Below are 19,910 nucleotides of genomic sequence, written 5' to 3'. Positions count from 1 at the left end.
ATTTTAACTGGCACAGTGAAATTCATATTAATAGTGAACATATATAAATAAAATGCTAATCAACAATCATTTGGTACACTTGTGGTAGTTCCTCAGCATCTTGCCATGTCATCCGATGCTCCTCTCTCATGCAATGCTGTGAACCTGCATGCTTTCTCCCTTTAAATAGAGATGCAAGCAGTAAAGTTAACATAAAATAAAACATAAATACAGATGCAACAGTATAAGTATATATACTCTTTTGATCCCCTGAGGGAAATTTGTCCCAATCTGTGAATTAGTGAAACACACATGCACAGTGAACACACAGTGAGGTGAAGCACACACTAATCCCGGCGCAGTGAGCTGCCTGCAACAACAGCGGCGCTCGGGGAGCAGTAGGTGCCTTGCTCAAGGGCCTACTGGTCAGGGTTCGAACCGGCCGGTTACAAGTCCTCCGGTTACAAGTCCGAAGTGCTAACCAGTAGGCCACGGCTGCCCCAACAGGAAGGGCAGCAGACATCTACACCAGTTTACTTAACTGTGTGTTCAGAGTGAACGTATGGCACAAGTCTGAGGTAACACGAGAAGATACAGTAAGCCATGTGTCATCCTCGATGAATCAGAGATGTTGTTAAATGAGTAATACTATGCAACAGGTATGATCTGATATGCTCTTAGTTCTGATATCACCTCCAACGTCTTTTAATGACGTATGTTTATGTGAAGGACAGATATAGGCCTACACTCCTGCTGTTCCCACTAGCTAACCCAGTCATACAACATGTAGTTTTGTGTTCCAGAATGGAACACTCCACAAAAAATGTATAAGAAATAAAAAGACCAACAGTCATTGTTTAATGCACAAATGTGAATATAATATACATTAAATACATTATTACAAATATTACAATCAGCATATTATAGTAACATTGTAGTGAACACAACATTATTTACATGTTCCTTAATCATTCAGAAAGCTCCCGTTTAGCTTTAAGATAGATATTCTGAAATGCACTCAAACTCCTATTGATGTGGGTGTTGAGAGATTTCCCTTGTTTGAGAATGTAAACTGCTCGTGGGACACAAGACACAGCACACAATTCATATGGATATTATGCACTGCAAAGACATATAATAATATCTTAAACAATTAGCAGCAACTAGGAAAAAAAGGAGAGGATACTCTTTCTCTCTCTCTTTCTCTGAGAGAAATAATCATGGGAGCAGGGGGTAGTGTGTTAGAGGAGTTTCTGCAGTATGTCTGGGATGTATTCTCTGCCACTTATAAGGCTGTCTTTCCACTCCTGAGGGACAGACTTCCCCAAATGTCCCGCATGAGAACCCAGTAAAGCACCCAGAGCTGCTCCCCTGTTACAGTTCTCTCCTGTGGACACACACAAACACACACACACACACAAGTGAGTGAAAAACACACATTTAGTAAGCTTATATAAATATTGAGTGACACAGACATCTACACTCACATACATCTCCACCACATGACCGTACCTCCACAGTTGGTGTTTGCCAAGATTCCTCCCTGGATATCGCTGTGAAACTCATGGGCCAAGTAGAACAGACTGCTGAGGGCACCTGGAACAGCAGCGCACGATTAAGAACGATGTGAAGAGAGAAACACTCCGATCAGATGAAAGAGAGGACAAGAGTTGTATAGACACAGATAAAACACAGAGTGCACCTGATTAAAAGTAAGCGCATTTGATCAGTTAGCAGAAAGTATTTTCTTTTAAATCAATGTCTGAGAATCAACTCCAGTCCACAGATTCATAAAAGGCTTTTGTTTTGAAAAAATGTGGTCAGAATACTGTAATAGCTACTAGCAGTTGCCTGTGTTTCTATATGGTGAATTTCTATCTAAAAATGATCTAATGACTTGAAATACTTAATTAAAACTGGGTCATTGCAAAGGTATTAGTAATTCACTCTCAACAAGAGGATGAAAACAGCAATGGAAATGGGAGACTGAAGCCTTTACCTTTAGTGTAGCAGGCAAGACCAAGCACCTCAACAGCACTTTGATGGACCTTCAATCTCTCCTCTGAAGCGATGGGTAACCTACATTTAATTAAAATGAGCTAATTAACAATGTGTCCAAATACTGGTCAAGAAATCTGCCCATAAAACAATTAGTCATATACCTGAATTAAGTCAGGACCAACCAGGTTGCTTGCACCACCAATCAAGCAACCAACATATCTCCTCATCTAAACTAATGAATGGATGCATCAATCAATCAATCAATCAATCAATCAATCAATCAGTTCACAGAACATCAACCAGTACTGAGAACAGTTCAGAGGCTGAAAACCATAGAAACAGTAGAAAACCATAGAAACAGACTGAAACAGTACTACTCCTGCAGTAAGATAGAAGGACTGCTTAGTACCTGGCGGCTCTGTGCATAAAGCTCTGGCAGGTATCCCAGACATCGAGTGTGGGAGATTTGAGTGCCGCCTCCGCCTGCTGCCTCAGACACGCTCCGTTCAGTGTAGCATGGAGTGCACGTGCATAAAGTGCCACAAATTTGTCCAGTTTCGGGTGCGGGTGAGTGAGTCGCACAAACTGAACCGATGCAGTCACCTGATGTAGAGGAAAGAAATAAAAAGTTGTGCTTGTGATAAAGTCATAGGGCAATTCCACAGAAAATTGACTTTAACTTTTTGTCACATCCATAACGCCAGTGAAATGCTTTGGCATTTGTATGATGTGAATGATAATTCATTTTTTGTGCATTTTTTCTCATTTACATTCTTCAGCCAAAAATAGTAAATGCTCAAATTTCATGTAATCATTCACATCATACCATACCATCACATTTTATTGGCGTTATGGATGTTACAAAAAATGTAATTTTTCCATGGAATTGCCCCATAGTCTTAAATCCACGACCGTGGGACGGGAAGTCTAGTCGTGGACAGTGTGGATGCATAGTTTAACACAGGGGTTCTCAAAGTTTTGATTGGTGAGGGCCAATTCAGGAACCCAACATTGAACTGAGGGCCAATTCAGGAACCCAACATTGAACTGAGGGGGAGAAAAAGAAAGAAATAAAACTGGGAAAAAACCCCATTTGTAATCATTTTAATGACCAGGTTGCATCCCTACAGTTTATATGTATTGCATTAAACCCCATTTGTAATCATTTTAATGACCAGGTTGCATCTCTACAGTTTATATGTATTGCATTAACCCCATTTGTAATCATTTTAATGACCAGGTTGCATCTCTACAGTTTATATGTATTGCATTAACCCCATTTGTAATAATTTTAATGACCAGGTTGCATCTCTACAGTTTATATGTATTGCATTAAACCCCATTTGTATCATTTTAATGAGCAGGTTGCATCTCTACAGTTTATATGTATTGCATTAACCCCATTTGTAATCATTTTAATGACCAGGTTGCATCTCTACAGTTTATATGTATTGCATTAAACACATTTTAATTCATAACTGAGGCTAAACCTTTTTTGCAATGCACACACAATCCCTGGGGTTCCCTACCCTCAACAGACAAATTTGGGATATAACAGTTTTCGTTGCAGTCTATTTTAAGTACAAACGTATTTAGAACAAACAGTCTCAGTGTGCCTTGCTTCTTATCAGCATAGGCCTTATTCAGGGCCAATTCCAGCTACCAAAGCGCCACAGGAAAACCTGACGGCCACAAAACACCACTAAACGGAGATTCATTCTTTTCAAAGCACACAGTACAGTTGTACAGTTTTAACAGTTTTACAGATGTTATCAGATGTTATCAGATGTTATCGCGGGCCGCCAGAAATGTTTCCGCGGGCCGCCATTGGCCCCCGGGCCGCACTTTGAGAACCTATGGTTTAACAGATTGATGAAAACTACATGAAAATAAAATAAAAAATGCTTTGTGAATAAAATGTTCAGAAGTATGTTTTTTTTTTTTTTTTTTAAATATCTCATCACTTCTCATTCAGCAATAAGCCCCAAGAGGAAAAAAAACACAATTTTTGGATGAATGTAAACAAAAACTGGGAACAAAACCATTTTATGTCTTATGTAGCATTCTAACCGGTTACCATTTAGGGGAGAGGCCTCGGAACACTGGAACAGGAACGAAAAAATACTGTTTTTGCTCAGAATGAATAGAAAGGAAAATCATTCAGTTTTCAGTCCCTGGACCCACAAATAGTTATTTTTTGGTCGAAGTACTCACAGCTTTCTCTTCATCATCTGAAGCCGATAACAGAATGAAAGGGATGCTCATGGGAAGGCAACCAATAGCATCCAACTGGCTGTCAGGGGGATGCACATTCATCTTCTGTTTACATCGTTTTTCTGCAAACTCAAGGACCTGTATTGAATAAATTAAATGGTTTTGATTTGGACACCCTTGATTTATTTAGGTGATATAGACTCCGTAAAGTATGCAATCAGGCCATCCTTACAAATGTATTTGCTATTCTGACCTGACAACTATAACTTTTATGGTCGATCTCTTGTAAAATATATTGTTAACATTGTATCGTAATTCTCATTTTATCCATATACTCACCTTGCTTGGTGAGGTTGGTCTTGAATCCTGCCAATCAGAGAAGAAGGATCTGTGGAATGACTCAGCATAGGTGTCGTCATGGCTACCAGGTGTGGTCATAAATTGCACATAGTCCGAGAGGACTGCAGCTTGTGCAAGCGGTTCGGTCATGCTGCAAAATCCCCCAGAGGAGAGAGCCTTGCCCACACGCAAGGCACATAGGGTATTTAATGTGTTCTGACCAGCCTGTAGACCTGTGTAGGAGAGGAGGAATTCAGGTAAGGAGACGAAACAAAACACTTGTTACAAACCAAATTCCGAAAAAATTTGGGACGCTTTGTGAAATGTGAATAAAAAAAGAATGGCATGATTTACAAATCGTGTCAACCCTTTACTGAATTGAGAAAAGTTCAAAGACAATATATGTTGAGGGAGAGAAATCAAACAATCATAGAATTTGAGGCCAGCAACACATCTCAAACAAGTTGGGACAGGGGCCACAAAAGGCTGGAAAAGTGATGTAATGATAAAGACAACAAAATGTGGAACATTACACAACTAATTAGGGGAACTTCTATAATACCTCTATGTAATACCCTTTATAATATTCTTGCTATATCCTATAGTGTAGACTCTATAGTACAGTCTTAGTACTTCTATTCCCCAAAATACTATGAGATTCCGATAATATTAGTAATATTACAAGGTTACTGTAATAGTTTGCCCAAAATACAACTCTATAGTTAATGCAACTTGATCAAATTATGCCTGAGTCACCTTGATGATAGTGGACACTGCCTCCTGGTCTCTTCCAGTAGCTCAGCTTATCATGGAGGATGATGTTGCCGATCACTGGAGGTCTGCTGCCTGATGACCAACCACTGCGCCCACTGCCAGCTACAAATCACAACAGCAAGCATCGAACTTAAAGTACAGTATTATTTATTTTATTTTTTACCTGAATCTGATTTTTGCACCATCTGGTTACAACCCGACCTGTGTTGGAGATGGTCAATATTGCAATCATTAGAATTGCATAGGCTATAATAAAAGTCAGAAGGCTGCTTCTCATTCCTATCAAAAATGAATGAAACAATCAATCAATGAATCGATCAATCAATCACCAAACAATCATTATAGAGGACATACCAGGTAGGTAAAATAAACAGAGGTAATTATACAAAATTTGAATCCTCATGTTGAGATATATAGCATAGGCTAAACTAAGCGAGAGCAAAAAAAGCGACCTGCGTTGGAGAGGGTGAGGATGCTCGTCGGGTGTTTCTCTCTGGGCGGGTTGAAACAATGTATCCAGCCGTTGAACTCGTTCTTGATGTCTCGCACACTGTAGTACCAGTGCACTGGCATAGACATGGCGTCGGCGGCGCACATTCCCCAGAGCGCCTCACCGACTATTCGCTGCATCTGATTCTTCGCAGTCATTTGACGTTTCAAAACAATTGTGGATTATGAAACACCGCCTGAAGTGTCAGTCGCAATTCATATGGCTAGCAGACACAGCCTTATTTCATATATTTATGTTAAGTGAAAACATCGGTATAAGACTCACCCGCGCGGTATTTTTGCAATAGGCTACACTTAACTGAGTTGTTTATTTAGTTAAAATAACTTTGAAGACATCCACCTCGATCACAGCCTCACAAAACGATTGTCACCTCGATGTGGCAGCTGCAGTTTACTGCTTCGATTCATCCGCCTTATGAAGGAGGACCTATCTCACTTGTGTAATAGTTAACAGGCGATGTTACAAAACTTTGCAGGAAGCGTGTGGAATGTCGACTCCTGCATTCGTAGATAGGTATATTTCATTGCTATTTTACAGCGCACCGTACATTCACGTACATGTTTGTGAATGAAGTAGCTTGGATTATACCAAGAACCAGTTTATTCACGCATCCCATGCTTTCTCACTTGTGTAGGCTACATGTTAGCATACAGGGGACCCCGAGCATAAACATTAAGTAATGATGACTTTGGTTGGTTCAGCAGCTGAGGTAGTGTTGTGCAAGGTCACATGACCAACTGATCAGATGACACGAGCCGCCGCGAACGGTGGAACGCACAGAAGGAAAAGCTAAAGCATGAGTGGCCGACTGTTGTTTACCTTCGTTTCGGTGCTACACCTTGCGTGTATCTCGACGACGAGCCATAGAATCCCTCCACATGAAGAGGTTGCACGGGTTGCACGGTTTGTTGTTAACCAGTGCGACTGGGGTTCGATGGCTACGATCTCAACTCATGACCCCGTGAAAGGACAGCCTTTCTCCAACGTATTTTCAATAAGCGATGGTCCAGTGGGTTACGGGAGAGGAATTCCGTATATGTATTTAACTCACATGGAGATATCCGTAAAGGACTTGGAGGTAGGATTGCCAGTAAATATCTGCTGCAATGGTGTCTCATGCTGGCTATGTAGGCTAACGTTAAACCAGACCAGCTGTCTTCATGTGTGAATGTTTCAAATGTTGTAACTGCGTAACAGAAGGCAGCCGAGTGAGTCCCTCTCATGGGTCAGCTGTTAAGAACATGACGCAGGGATAGTGCAAATAGAAATGTCCACAGATAGATGCACAACACCATTTAAACATCAAAAGTAACAGCATTGTCTGACATTCTGGATAATCGGGTGTTTGCCCGGAACACAAAATTGCATAGATCACCCGGTGCAGATAGTGTTTATCGCCCCTTCACATGACCGTTATCGTCATATCTTTAACAGCAGCATGTGGTGACTAGGCTATAAGGAAGCAGAACAGTAGGCTAACTAACTCCCAACACACACACACACACACACACACATAGGCTACATACACATACGCACCACAGGTTTTGCCACTTCACATCCAAATGCAAGGTGCTTAATATAGTAGATAAACATAAAGTAGGCCTAGCCTAAAGTTAATAGGCAATATTACCCCTGTTTATCCCTACACGTTTCTCAATTTTCTACCTTTCTGCTGCATGTTAATTGTATGTTAGGCTACTGGTTAAACTGTTAGCCTAACACCTAACCTAGGCATAGGCTAATAATACAAATGTAAATAGTGTAGGCTACTGATAACATTTGTACTTTGAAATTTGAAAACAATCTTATCAACCTTTTTCTTTTTAAAAATAAGTTTTACTAAAGGCCTTTTACTGCCTTTATTTAGAGATTGTGAGAGAGAGACTGGGGGAGATGACCACAGGTCAGACTTGAGCATGGGTCCCCAATGTGGGCACTTGGACCCAAACATGGTTAGGAACTATAGCCACTTGCGCCACAGTGTAGTAGGGCATTTAGTTCACTTTTCATCTGTACATGTGTTGTGTCTCTAATCGGCTACGCTGCTGGTCAAAAGTTTGGGGTCACTTAGAAATTTACATTCAACTCCATTATATACAGAATACCCAGCTGAGATCAGTTGCATTTTTTTTTAATCAGGGCAGCAGTTTTCAGATTACATTATGTGCTTACATAATTGCAGAAGGCTTCTCCAATGTTTCCTCGGTTAGCCTTTTAAAATGATATCAGATTAGTGAACAGAATGTGCCTTTGGAACATTGGATGAATGCTTGCTGATAATGGGCAATGTACTGTAGATATTGCTGCCCTGATTAAAAGTGTATGTTTTATTTCTTTATCAACCTTTAGTATCATATCAGTGGATGTGATATCCTTCAGTATCATATGAGTGGATGTAATATCTGTGTGAACGCCTGTGTTTGGCAGGTGAACCCCCAGGCTTCGCTGTGTGTGTCTTTGGCTCAGACAGACTTCTGTAAGGCACAAGGCTTTGACCCCCAGAGTCCATTGTGTGCGCACATTATCCTCTCAGGATCTGTGGTGGAGGTAATGCTGTCTATCTTTGTTTGTGTTTGAAAAGCAGCTAAAATGTAGTGTAGAATATTAATGATCAATTTGACCAATCAATCTATGACCATAAAGTTGAATCTAATCTAATCTAATCAAATCTAATGTAAATCCTCTATACTCTTGTCTGTAGAGATCCACTGTTCAACATGATTCTACCAGGTTGTTATGACTATATTCCCAGCCTACTAAAGCATTAGTGAAGCATATAACACTCAATTGAACATGGTACAGAAATTATATTCTGATTGTAAAGAGAACCACAATACACTTATGTATGAGTCTATGTGGTAGTACGCATGTCACAGAAAGACTCAAAGACCCACTACATTTTCTCTTGAGCTGTAGTATTTGACATCACAAAGCATTTTAGAGCTATGTAGGCAGGAAAAAGTACCTCAAACCGTTTAACCACTAAGAAAGACTGTTGTCAAGATAAGTGATTACTGTGCCGAGTACAAAAATAAACATCTGAAAGACAACGATAAGTCGTTGTACTGTTTTCCTACAGATCCTCAATGAAGAAATCGGTAGATTCAACTTTGGCTAATTTTGTTTTTGTATTATTTCAATGCAGTTCCAGGCTACTACAAATGGTTTAGCTTGCCCATTGTAGCCTAGATCATTCATAAATCAGATTGAACTTTGAATATATGCATTGAATTTAAAATAACATTATGGTTTACCCAATAGTCTTAGAAAAACACCTGTTAAACTGCTCTCTACAACAGCTAGATCAGATGTTTTTAGCCACCACAGATTTGAAACTAAGAGAATTTTCATGCTTTATTTTGAAATCAAATCACACTTAGTGATCCTTTCCCAGTAACAACAAAAAGACTTGTTGCTGTTTGACATTTTTCACTAAAAAGCATTTTTTTTACTGTTATCTGCAGGTACAAAACAATACAATCGAGGCAGTTGTGGCCAAAAAGTCCTTGTTTGATCGCCACCCAGAAATGTTGGACTGGCCATCTGATCACAACTGGTTCTTCGCCAAGATGAACATCACTCAGGTGTGGGTGCTCGACTACTTTGGGGGGGTGAAGACGGTCGCTCCAGACGACTACTTCAAGGCCACACCGTACTAGAAGAACAGTAAGTCCTATTCCTCCATTCAAGGCACATTTCATTCCTATCGCCAAACTGAAGAATATAATTTATCCCAAACTGAAGCATTTAAGATAATCAGGGACGGTCAGGCATGCTATCACACTATTCAGGTTCTCTCCCATTTATTCCAAATCAAAGAGTTAACATAGAGGTGAAAATGTCATACTAATTGATATAATATAATTAATAATATAGTGTTACCAACAGTTATAATAGATATAGAAATGCCTGCGTTTTTTATATTCTTTGTTATGTAACAGAATAAATTATCTATTGAATGTGAATGTCAGATAGATAGGGCTAATAACAGGGAATTAAATAAAATTGTGAATATAGGTGACAAAGTGGCTCAGAGCGCTACTAGGAGACTATTGTCAGTAATCACTCCAAACAGGTGCTTTTTTGTAGCGAGTGTGAGATTAGTCCAAAAAATAGTAATGTATAAAAAATATATAAAAAACGGGAACACTTTAATAATAACTACACACAATGCATAATTTGTTAAGCATTTGTAAACTATTAGTAAATGCTTTGTTCATCATTTGTAAAGTATTGCTCATACATTATTTCTCATTAGTAAAGCATTTGAACACAGTTATGAATGGATTTGTTCATAGTAAATAAGCCTATATCTAAAATATGTTTCTATTTTATTGTTAATACTTAATAAATGATGAAGTAATATTTCCAATATTTAACAGTTGTTACAAACACATGCACTAATGATTAGTTAGGGTGTGGATACATATTTTATAAACCACTTCCTAATACTTTAATTCATGATTAACTCAGGAGTTACAAGTGGTTAGTGAATGATATTCTTACATTTTTAGAATTGTGAATATAGTTCAACTGAAAAAGAAATTAACGATATATGCAAAAAAGACTTTATAAACTGTAAAGCAAAGGGGTGCACTGGATTCATAACCCAAGACAAAACAAGAGTATTGTTGCAAAACGTAAGGCAGCAAAATAATATTTATATTATATCTACAGAGCCTATAAAAAACAATTCACCCCCCTTGGATATTACCCCTTTTATTGCTTTAATAAATGGACTCTTTGTCAATTTAACTTGGCCTTTTTTGACAATCATTTACAAAAATGATTGCACAGTGAAAGCACATTTGTATAAAGTATTCTTAGTTAATTAACAATATATAATATATGATTCCATTTATAAAAGCCGTAAAAGTGGAAATATCTAAGGGGGGGATACTTTTTATAGGCACTGTATATTTCAATCACACTACAGTACATCAAAGTAAATCGTTAATTGATGCCACTGATCAATATCATTACACTTCTATGCTACTGTGGAGAGTATCAAAGTATTTTTTTCCTGTGTCAGTGTAAAGAAAGGATATAAAAAGGACTGTTTGTGCTGTCGGTGTATTACCTAATTCTTCTTCCAGTCACCGCTAAGACCATACGAGTCAGTGATTAAATGTGGCGCAAACTACTATCAATAGTAGGGATGTCCCCATACCATTTTTTTTCAAACCGAAAACAAACTGTGTAATTAAGTGGTATCGGTGGGTGGTATAGGTGAATTTTTACGAGTATATGGGCCCAGCCATCCCTAACTCACTTACTCAATAGACACAAAAAAGCAGAGCCGTATATATAGAATATATATATTATGGGCCACTCCTATTAAAAATGAATGGCAGCCTGCTGATTCATGTTCGGTTGAAGCCATTTGATTGGCTGTTGGCTCTCAGATGTTACCGTAAGAAAAGCGAGACAGTCACTGATTTCACACATTATTTCAATATGGAGGAATGCAGAATTTTGAAAACTTTGCTTTTTTTTACAGGAAACCTGTTCCTGAGGGACAGTCTACGCATTGGATCAACATGTTTGCTTACCTTCTACTGGTCGTTCCTATTATATGGATTTTACACGATATGTAAGAGTAAAAATGTTATAAAAGGAAATAAATTGTCGGAATGTGCAGCACTTGCCATAATTTAATTCCAAAGGCCATGTTATGTTTATATGAGGTAAGGTAATCTGATGTTTCTACTGCTTGCAGTACTCAGGAACACAATTCTATAGGAATAAATAAGATGCTCTATCGTGTATGGTATTCTAACACCTAAGTGACTGAATTTAAACACTGGCGACAAAAAAAATTGTCAAACTGGGGAATATACTTCATCACAAGCACCTGGCAATATGTTATTCAGATATTGACACATTGTCCCATGCCTAGTAATAAAATTAGAAGATCTAAGTGTTGACAATGATTAAATAAAATATATACTAGTAAGGATAGGCCTAATTGGTGATAACCGGACAGATGCGTTTTGAATAAGGCTCTTCAAACATCAATCCCGTGGCTGTCCTGTTAGCAAGAGTAAGAATTTTAAATTTACCATTAGCAGCTGGGGCCCAGTTAAGTGTAATTGAATGTTATTATGCCTAAATGCCTTAATAATTAAAGCAACAGGACACAATGATTGTATTGTGTGTGTGTGTGTGTATATGTATATATATATATATATATATATATATATATATATGTGTATGTGTGTGTGTGGCCCATAATATATATACACACATAAACTACCAGTCAAAAGTTTGGAGACACTTAGAAATTTCCATTCCACTCCATTATAGACAGAATACCAGATGAGATCAGTTGCATTGTTTTTTTTTTAATCAGGGCAGCAGTTTTCCAATTACATTATGTGCTTACATAATTGCAAAGGGTTCTCAACTGTTGTAGAAAAAAATGGCTGATCTTTAATGCAATATCTACATTGCCCATTATCAGCAACCATCCAATGTTGCAAAGGCACATTCTGTTTACTAATCTGATATCATTTTAAAAGGCTAACTGAGAAAACATTGGAGAACCCTTTTGCAATGATGTAACAATGTGACAACTAGAAGAGTACCTGATCAACAACGATAGACTTCATTTTTAATTATAAGTAAGGTATTTTTGGGTAAAAGATCTTTATTGTGTTGCTTTAAGGTATATTTAATTTACCAGTTATAACACATAGCTAATGCCAATAAATGTAAATTTGACACATGTGAGTTAAAGTAAGTTTCATTTTGTGTTGCCAGTTAGCTTGATAACTCACATGTACTGTATGTCAGCTAAAGTGCATAGTGTACATCCACACTGCGTTGAATTATGTACACAATCTTCGCAGTTCATATTTAGGCCTAATTTATGCTCCCTTTCCATACGAAAACTGTGAGGTCTGTTGATCAGTTTAATGGAAATGAATGCACAATATGGACAGAAGGCTCCATTTGTAACAGTATTTACCATTGAGCATAAATGAGCCTTTAGAATATTGCCTACAGTTCTTACCTGCACTTTTGCAGGTTTATTCTGTCATCATAAGAACTATTTGAACTGCCATATTAAAACACAACCAAAGTATACTTGGGGGGATTGTCTGTTGTATGCCTGTTCTGGGTATAGCCTGTGTTATACACAAGAGCATTGTATTTAACCAGTATCAACTGTGAGATTGCTGGATAGATTCTGCTCTTGACTACCAAAGTGGTCTGTGATTTAGATCATTGTGAATTTCTGAAAGGGAATACATTTGTGAAGCACTTTTAAATTTAGTTCTGATATTCAAAGAACTTTGTGTGATTTTTCTGTGTGCACTACATGAAATAAAGTTGTACTGACTTTTATCTGTGACATTGCTGCTGATTTATTATATATTTATTTATTTATGTATGTATGTATGTATGTATGTATGTATGTTTATTTATTCCTTCATCTATTTAGGGTGAAAGCAGTGAAACTTTGAGCTGTAGTGTAATTATTTGGACTTTTTAAAGAGCTGGACCTGCACGCTTGTTTGTTCTTTCTGCTGTTAAGGTGCTTGTACTGTACGTTGCCCCAAAACACGCCAAAAAATGCCAACAAACACCAACAGGTAGGTCAGTGTGCCACCAGCCTGTGTCTGATGGTGTTTGTTGGATGGAGTTTGAATTTGACATGTCCAAAAGTTGGAGCTGGAAGTTGGTTTTCTGAACATTCTAAAGACTATCTAGGCGGGTCAATATATGGAAAAAAACACCTAATCTCAAGAAAATGGATACAAAAGGTTTTTCAACTTATTACGATACCTTTAGATAACATATTAAAAATCTAGTAAAATCTGACCCCAGTAAAGGGGTCATTTCCAAAATGGCCACCAGAAGCTAATTAATAATTAGGGTTCCAAGCAGCGAAGATACGGGACTCCTATTGTTTTTGTTCTGATTTTTAACCCTTTCATGAAATTATGAAATAGGTCTCAAATTAGTGCATGATCTCACACAACAGGAATTACCCATTTCTGTCCATAGGGGGCGCTATAATAATCACATTTACATTTTTGCTCATATCTCCAGAACCATATGGATATTTTCCCAAATTCTTCCTTGTTTCTTCAGTGCTCCTGCATCCAATTAAGTCAACCATGGCAATTTGACCATTGGTCAATTTTCCCGCCATTTGCAAAAAACTCAAAAGTGAAACTAATCTATCTCCTATCTAATCTTTCTCCATTACTGACTGTAGGGGGCCCTATAATAAGTCAATTTATGTTTTTGTTCATATCTCCAGAACCGTATGATATTTTTTACAAATTATTTCCACTTTACCACCATTTTCAAAAAGCTGAAAAGCGAAACTTATCTATCTCCTCCTAGACCGTTCTTCCGATTCCTACGAAATTTAATACGCTTCACCTTCAGAAGTCTAAAAGATTGGCTTCTTTGGATTTTTGAGTTGTCACTCCGATTCAAAGTTATGCATCAATGCACATTTGAGGCGTGACCTATAATTATTGTATTGCCTATACAATTTCTTGTAAAGGTCCGATCCTATTCAAACTTGGTAAACACAATCCATGCTACATTCTCTGGAAGCACACTAAATTTTGTATAATCTGGTCCATTGGGGGCACTACAGCCCCCACCTTCATGTGGCTAAAGGTCACTTTTTGCCATTTCGCTTGGACACCGCTAATCTCCGCTTGCGGATATATTATTACAGTTTTTTTCAGTCGCTAATAAGCGTTTGTCCAACCAGTTGTCACATTTTCAAAACTCTAAATACAATTAGCACAGCATCGGTCTTTTGTGGCCATAGGCCTACCATTCACACATTTCATGTCGTTTTCACACAATACGCAGTCAGTGAACACATTTCCACAATGCTTACATTTTCTTAACAGACAAGCTATACCTCCCAACAAAATTATGGATTGTTTTTGCAGTATTTACGAATGTTAACTCACAACATCCCACAATAGCAAAAACAATATTCCAAACCTTAGATACAGTATGAAAACCTCTGCTTCTGCAATGATATCAGTTCAAGAACAATATAGCTCAGCTGATAATAAACAAACAATTTAATAATCGACACACAATTGATTTATGTTGGGTAAATTGGGCCAACCACAGCTGATTCCAGTCTGGCTTAGACTCAGTGGCAGGGGTTATTTTTTTTCTATTACATTGACACGTATACAGTAAAAGGAAGACTTTGAGGAGTGATGTTTTTAGAAACAGAAACAGAAAAAGACAAACACTGTAATGTCTAGATGAGGAAGAGTAAGAGCAAGGGGCCCAGGGAGAAGAGCAGGCCCAGTGAGAGATGCAGTGAGAGGTGCAGGAGCAGTGAGAGATGCAGTGAGAGATGCAGGAGCAGTGAGAGGAGCAGGGTCAGGGAGAAAAGCAGGCCCAAAGAGAGGGCAAGGTAGAGGTGTAAGAATGCGTGGTGGTGGCATTCCAAAGGTTGCAAGAACTGTTGTCAGTGATGAAATTCGTGCCACTATCATTGACCATGTAATCAATGTGATGTTGATGAAAACATGTGGCCTAACCCTGAAGAACCTGAAGATCACAGAGATTAGATACAGTACAGTAATGTTGTGCTTTTTTAGTCCCCCCCCCCCCTTTTTATCTGGGCTTTTTGCTGTTGTTTTTTTTTGTTCAGAATGTTCTTGTGTGTTTCATGCATATTTTGTTGTTTACTGTAAGCAATACTGTAAAAAAAATCTGTTCTATCTACTGTACCTCCTGTAGTAACAGTAAAGGAAAAAATAAACTGATTTTTACTGGAATGCTTTTGAATGTGAACATAACATGTGGACATAGTCCCAACCAAGACATTTAGTGTAAAAATCGCATGCAAATACCTGTAAAACTGAAACATAAAAGTCTATGCAGTTTTTGTAATGTCAACAATAGCCAGTATTTTGAAACCTGGTGTACTTTGATTGAATGCATGTACCTTGTGAAGTGAAAACAAGTGTCATTCTTTGACAGAATAATTTCATTTTGAGTCAGATTTCGAGTGTTTTGGTAAAGTTAGTGTGTGCAGAGAAATATGTGTTAGTAATATATTTAACAAAATGTGTTTTTGAGAAGAAAATTATCCATTTGGCCAATTGTGTTTTCTAGGTGTGAGTCTGTGTTAAGAGTTTAGAAAAAGTATCTGAAGTATGGGTAAGCGCTTGTTAGCGATTGAAAAAAACTAAGTTGGTTTTCTGAACATTCTAAAGAGCTGGAGTAAAGCACAGAGTCGCTGCAGGGCCCACTACACAGAGCTGGCCACCCTTTACAACACGGGTGACGTGAATTCACTGACCCAGCTCGGCACGCTGGCTCTGCTTGGATTGGACTCTGTGATGACCTGAACACTTGGAGGTGGTCCATTGATAACGACAGCTACGGTCCTGGAGAGACTACATACTGTATAGACCCTTTCAACAATAAAAACAAAAACAATGCTTGAACATTCTATTTGGGCCCCAATCTACTTCCTCTGCATTAAGATAACATATGGAATGTTGAAAAGGAAGTCTTGTGGGGCCAACTATGATGCTGATAATGGAACTCTCTTGAAAGGGTCCATAGAAACTGGTTCCCAAATGAGCCCGATAACGGACATGGACAAGAGCTGTGTGCGGAGCAGAGATCTACTGAGGAATGGAATGATGTAGGTTGTGTCGCCAGCAGATTTGTTTGCTATGGCAAGTATCTTACTCTGCATTTATGTAAAAGTTTTACAACCATTTGAATTCAGCACTCTTGTAATAGAGAGGGTAAGCCCCTATTTTCGTCCACGCTTGCCAACTCATGAACCTCTAATAATATGTTTGGACATTTGTGTCCAGTCATTATTACTGTGTTTGTGTTACAGGAAAAAAATGACAGCTACATTGTGATACCAACACAAATGATTTGGTTTGATGCCCAGGCCTATAGAACCAACTATATCACTAGCACCTCTACACACACACACTAGTTCACTAGTAGCTCTACACACACACACTAGTTCACTAGCACTTCTACACTCACACACTAGTTCTATAGCACCTCTACACACACACACTAGTTCACTAGTACTTATACACTCACACACAAGTTCACTAGCACCTCTACACTCACACACTAGTTCACTAGCACCTCTACACTCACACACTAGTTCTATAGCACCTCTACACACACACACACTAGTTCACTAGCACCTCTACACTCACACACTAGTTCTATAGCACCTCTACACACACACACACTAGTTCACTAGTACTTCTACACTCACACACAAGTTCACTAGCACCTCTACACACACACACACTAGTTCACTAGTACCTCTACACACACACACTAGTTCACTAGCACCTCTACACTCACACACTAGTTCACTAGCACCTCTACACTCACACACTAATTCACTAGTACCTCTACACTTACCACACGTTATCCATGGGGGTCATGGTACTTGCAATTTTCAGAATTGGCATTCCAGGACTAAGCCCAGCTACCAAATCATGCTTTTGTAAGATATCCATAGTATGCATACCGACTGGTATGACCGGTAACTACTGTCAGTCTCTGAAATGTCACGTTTACATAAGAAAATTATTATTACTGTATTATTATTATTATTAGTAGTAGTAGTATTACCATTATTTTCATTTTTTACATTGAAATGTATCAATTAAATCAATTTCTTTTTTCTTTCAGTTCCGCGAGATGCTCATCCAGAGAGGCCTTCCAACAGCACCACTCTGAGTCTGAGAGGAGTTCACAGGATCAACCCATGAGAGAATTTAGCATCAGGATTTTTGCAATAACTCAAGTCTACCCAAAATAACAGTATGAATATGTTACTTCATCATATTTATAGCAGCCTATACAGTGCAGTACCTTACAGTATGCACAAATTACAGTATGCAGGACATTTCAGTATGTAAACATGTGCTGCAACTGATTTCTATTCCTGTGCAGCTTATCGTCATATACTGAAAATACTTAACACAATAACCCATGCAATAGCTTATCGTCATATACTGAAAATGCTTAACACAATAAGAGAGCAGTTTTACTATAATTACTTTTACTTTATGAAATACAGCACTTATTAGATACAGCTGGCTACCGTTACATACACACAATGTACAAGCACACATTGTGTCTTTCTGCTTGTGTATGAGGGACTGTCTTGTAGCTAGGACAGTACGTGATACTGAATAAACATTTAGCCCAAGGAGTCTTATTGTTTTATGTTTGTGTAAGAAAAAATGAATAGTGAGTGGTATAGATGAAGAAGCATACATTCATAAAACATATTTATTTCTTATTGTCCACATGACAAGTCAACCCTTTCCTTAACCAGGCTAGCATCAGACCATTGCCGCTCAGTCCTGCACATTCTCTCCGCAAAAAATAAATCACACTTTTCAATTTCTCTCCATCTCCTACTCCATCCTCTATACTGCAGCTCCAACAACTGAATGTAAGTGAGTGTGTGGATGTGGACTTCTAGTCCAAAGTTACAAAGTCAGTAGTGTTTCGGCATCTGGGTTGGCAACCTCGAGTCAGCGGTGAGGGGGAAGGGATACACCGCTCTACAGTAATTTGAAACTGATTGCAGTACCAGTTTTTGCCACAATCTTACATATGGTTCCTTTAAATTAAACTATGGGAGCTAATTATGGGTTATGTTGGCATTATGGGTTATGTTGGAAATTGAGTACTTTACAACCATGTAAACAATCATTGATCTAATACTGTGTGCTGAAACCACGCAGTGCGACCAGGTGGTGATTTTAATAATTGCTCGTTGACACATTGCAGGGCTCAAATAGAAGCATAAATCAGTTCATTAATGTGTAGCAATTCTTAACCCGGCAGAGTGCTTGCATTCCACCTATATTTAGGCCAGGTGCAGGACAAAGTATAATATCAGGATGCCCTATACAGGGGAATAGCTCCCAGAGTTTAATTAAAAGATAAAATGGGTCAAAATGTTCCTTTTTTTTCTTTTTTTAATTAAACTCTGGGAGCTAAGTATACTCTTTTGATCCTGTGAGGGAAATTTGGTCTCTGCATTTATCCCAATCCGTGAATTAGTGAAACACACAGTGAGGTGAAGCACACACTAATCCCGGCGCAGTGAGCTGCCTGCAACAACAGCGGCGCTCGGAAAGCAGTGAGGGGTGAGGTGCCTTGCTCAAGGGCACTTCAGCCGTGCCTACTGGTTGGGGTTCGAACCGGCAACTCTCTGGTTCCAAGTCCGAAGCGCTAACCAGTAGACCACGGCTGCCCCCAACTGCTACTCGGGTTTGCAGGCATTCTCTTTTGTTTTTGCATTTCTTCACCCCTAATGGAACATGACGCAGATTGCCTTTACATGAGAGTTGACGCAGATTGCCTTTACATGAGAGTTTCACACAGATTGCCTTTACATGAGAGTTTCACATGTGGAGTTCAGGCTGTAAAACAAGCCTGTGATGTGTGTATGTTGAGAATGGGAGGGCCTCCAGTGAGGTCACACAGGCACATCATAACATGTGTCCTCCTTCAGAAAAAAAATAACAATATTTACATATAATATATATATAATATATACAAATAATATATATAATAACATAACCTTCACTTGGGATAAAATTAATGCTACTCTTACAAGGGAGTTATTAGATTCGATTAGATTTAACTTTATTGTCATTTAGCAGAGTACAGGTACAGAGCCAATGAAATGCAGTTAACATCCAGCCAGAAGTGAAAATAAGCATTAAATACCATACCACTATGAGGGAGACACATACAGTATTATGCACATGAAGGAAATATAGTAAGTGTCATCCTCAGGATATATACTGTATGTGTGCATGTGTGTCTCTGTTGAAGGTTATATGTTATGAATGTGTGTCTGTGTTGAAGGATAGATGTTATGTACTGTATGTGTGCATATGTGTCTGTGTTGAAGGATAATGTGTAAGAGCTGCAGGTGGCTGAAGCAGTCGGTTCTGGTAACGCTAAAGGGCTAAGAGCTCACATCTGTAGGTGGAGCATATGTGTCACCAGGTGGAGTGTGGTCGACCCACTTCCTGTGAGTAAGACTGAGAGCAACAGCAGAAAACTT

General features: G+C 38.6%; 2 protein-coding genes across 3 annotated transcripts; one reads left to right on the top strand and one right to left on the bottom strand.

Moving 5' to 3' along the window:
- Nucleotides 1-807: 807 nt before the first annotated feature.
- On the bottom strand, nucleotides 808-6,474 carry LOC121698414. Of its 2 annotated transcripts, XM_042080492.1 has the most exons (9): nucleotides 6,083-6,474; nucleotides 5,760-5,943; nucleotides 5,290-5,409; nucleotides 4,534-4,766; nucleotides 4,195-4,332; nucleotides 2,390-2,583; nucleotides 1,979-2,058; nucleotides 1,492-1,575; nucleotides 808-1,366 (listed from the first exon to the last, which is right to left on the bottom strand). In XM_042080492.1, exons 2-9 carry the CDS (start codon nucleotides 5,935-5,937, stop codon nucleotides 1,221-1,223), a joined length of 1,173 nt encoding a protein of 390 aa, XP_041936426.1. In that variant the 5' UTR covers nucleotides 5,938-5,943; nucleotides 6,083-6,474; the 3' UTR covers nucleotides 808-1,220. The 2 variants fall into 2 exon arrangements, with proteins under 2 accessions (XP_041936426.1, XP_041936425.1); XM_042080491.1 differs by having other exon boundaries at nucleotides 5,760-6,474.
- A 70-nt stretch (nucleotides 6,475-6,544) lies between these two features.
- creg1 (cellular repressor of E1A-stimulated genes 1) lies at nucleotides 6,545-11,969 on the top strand. Its single transcript, XM_042080494.1, has 4 exons — nucleotides 6,545-6,896; nucleotides 8,246-8,365; nucleotides 9,283-9,484; nucleotides 11,319-11,969. The coding sequence occupies exons 1-3, from the start codon at nucleotides 6,615-6,617 to the stop codon at nucleotides 9,475-9,477; spliced, it is 597 nt and encodes a 198-aa protein (XP_041936428.1). The 5' UTR covers nucleotides 6,545-6,614; the 3' UTR covers nucleotides 9,478-9,484; nucleotides 11,319-11,969.
- Nucleotides 11,970-19,910: the final 7,941 nt, after the last annotated feature.

The sequence above is a fragment of the Alosa sapidissima genome, chromosome 23 (assembly GCF_018492685.1).
Source record: "Alosa sapidissima isolate fAloSap1 chromosome 23, fAloSap1.pri, whole genome shotgun sequence".
Lineage (NCBI taxonomy): Eukaryota > Metazoa > Chordata > Actinopteri > Clupeiformes > Clupeidae > Alosa > Alosa sapidissima.
This window is presented reverse-complemented; position numbering and strand designations above follow the sequence as displayed.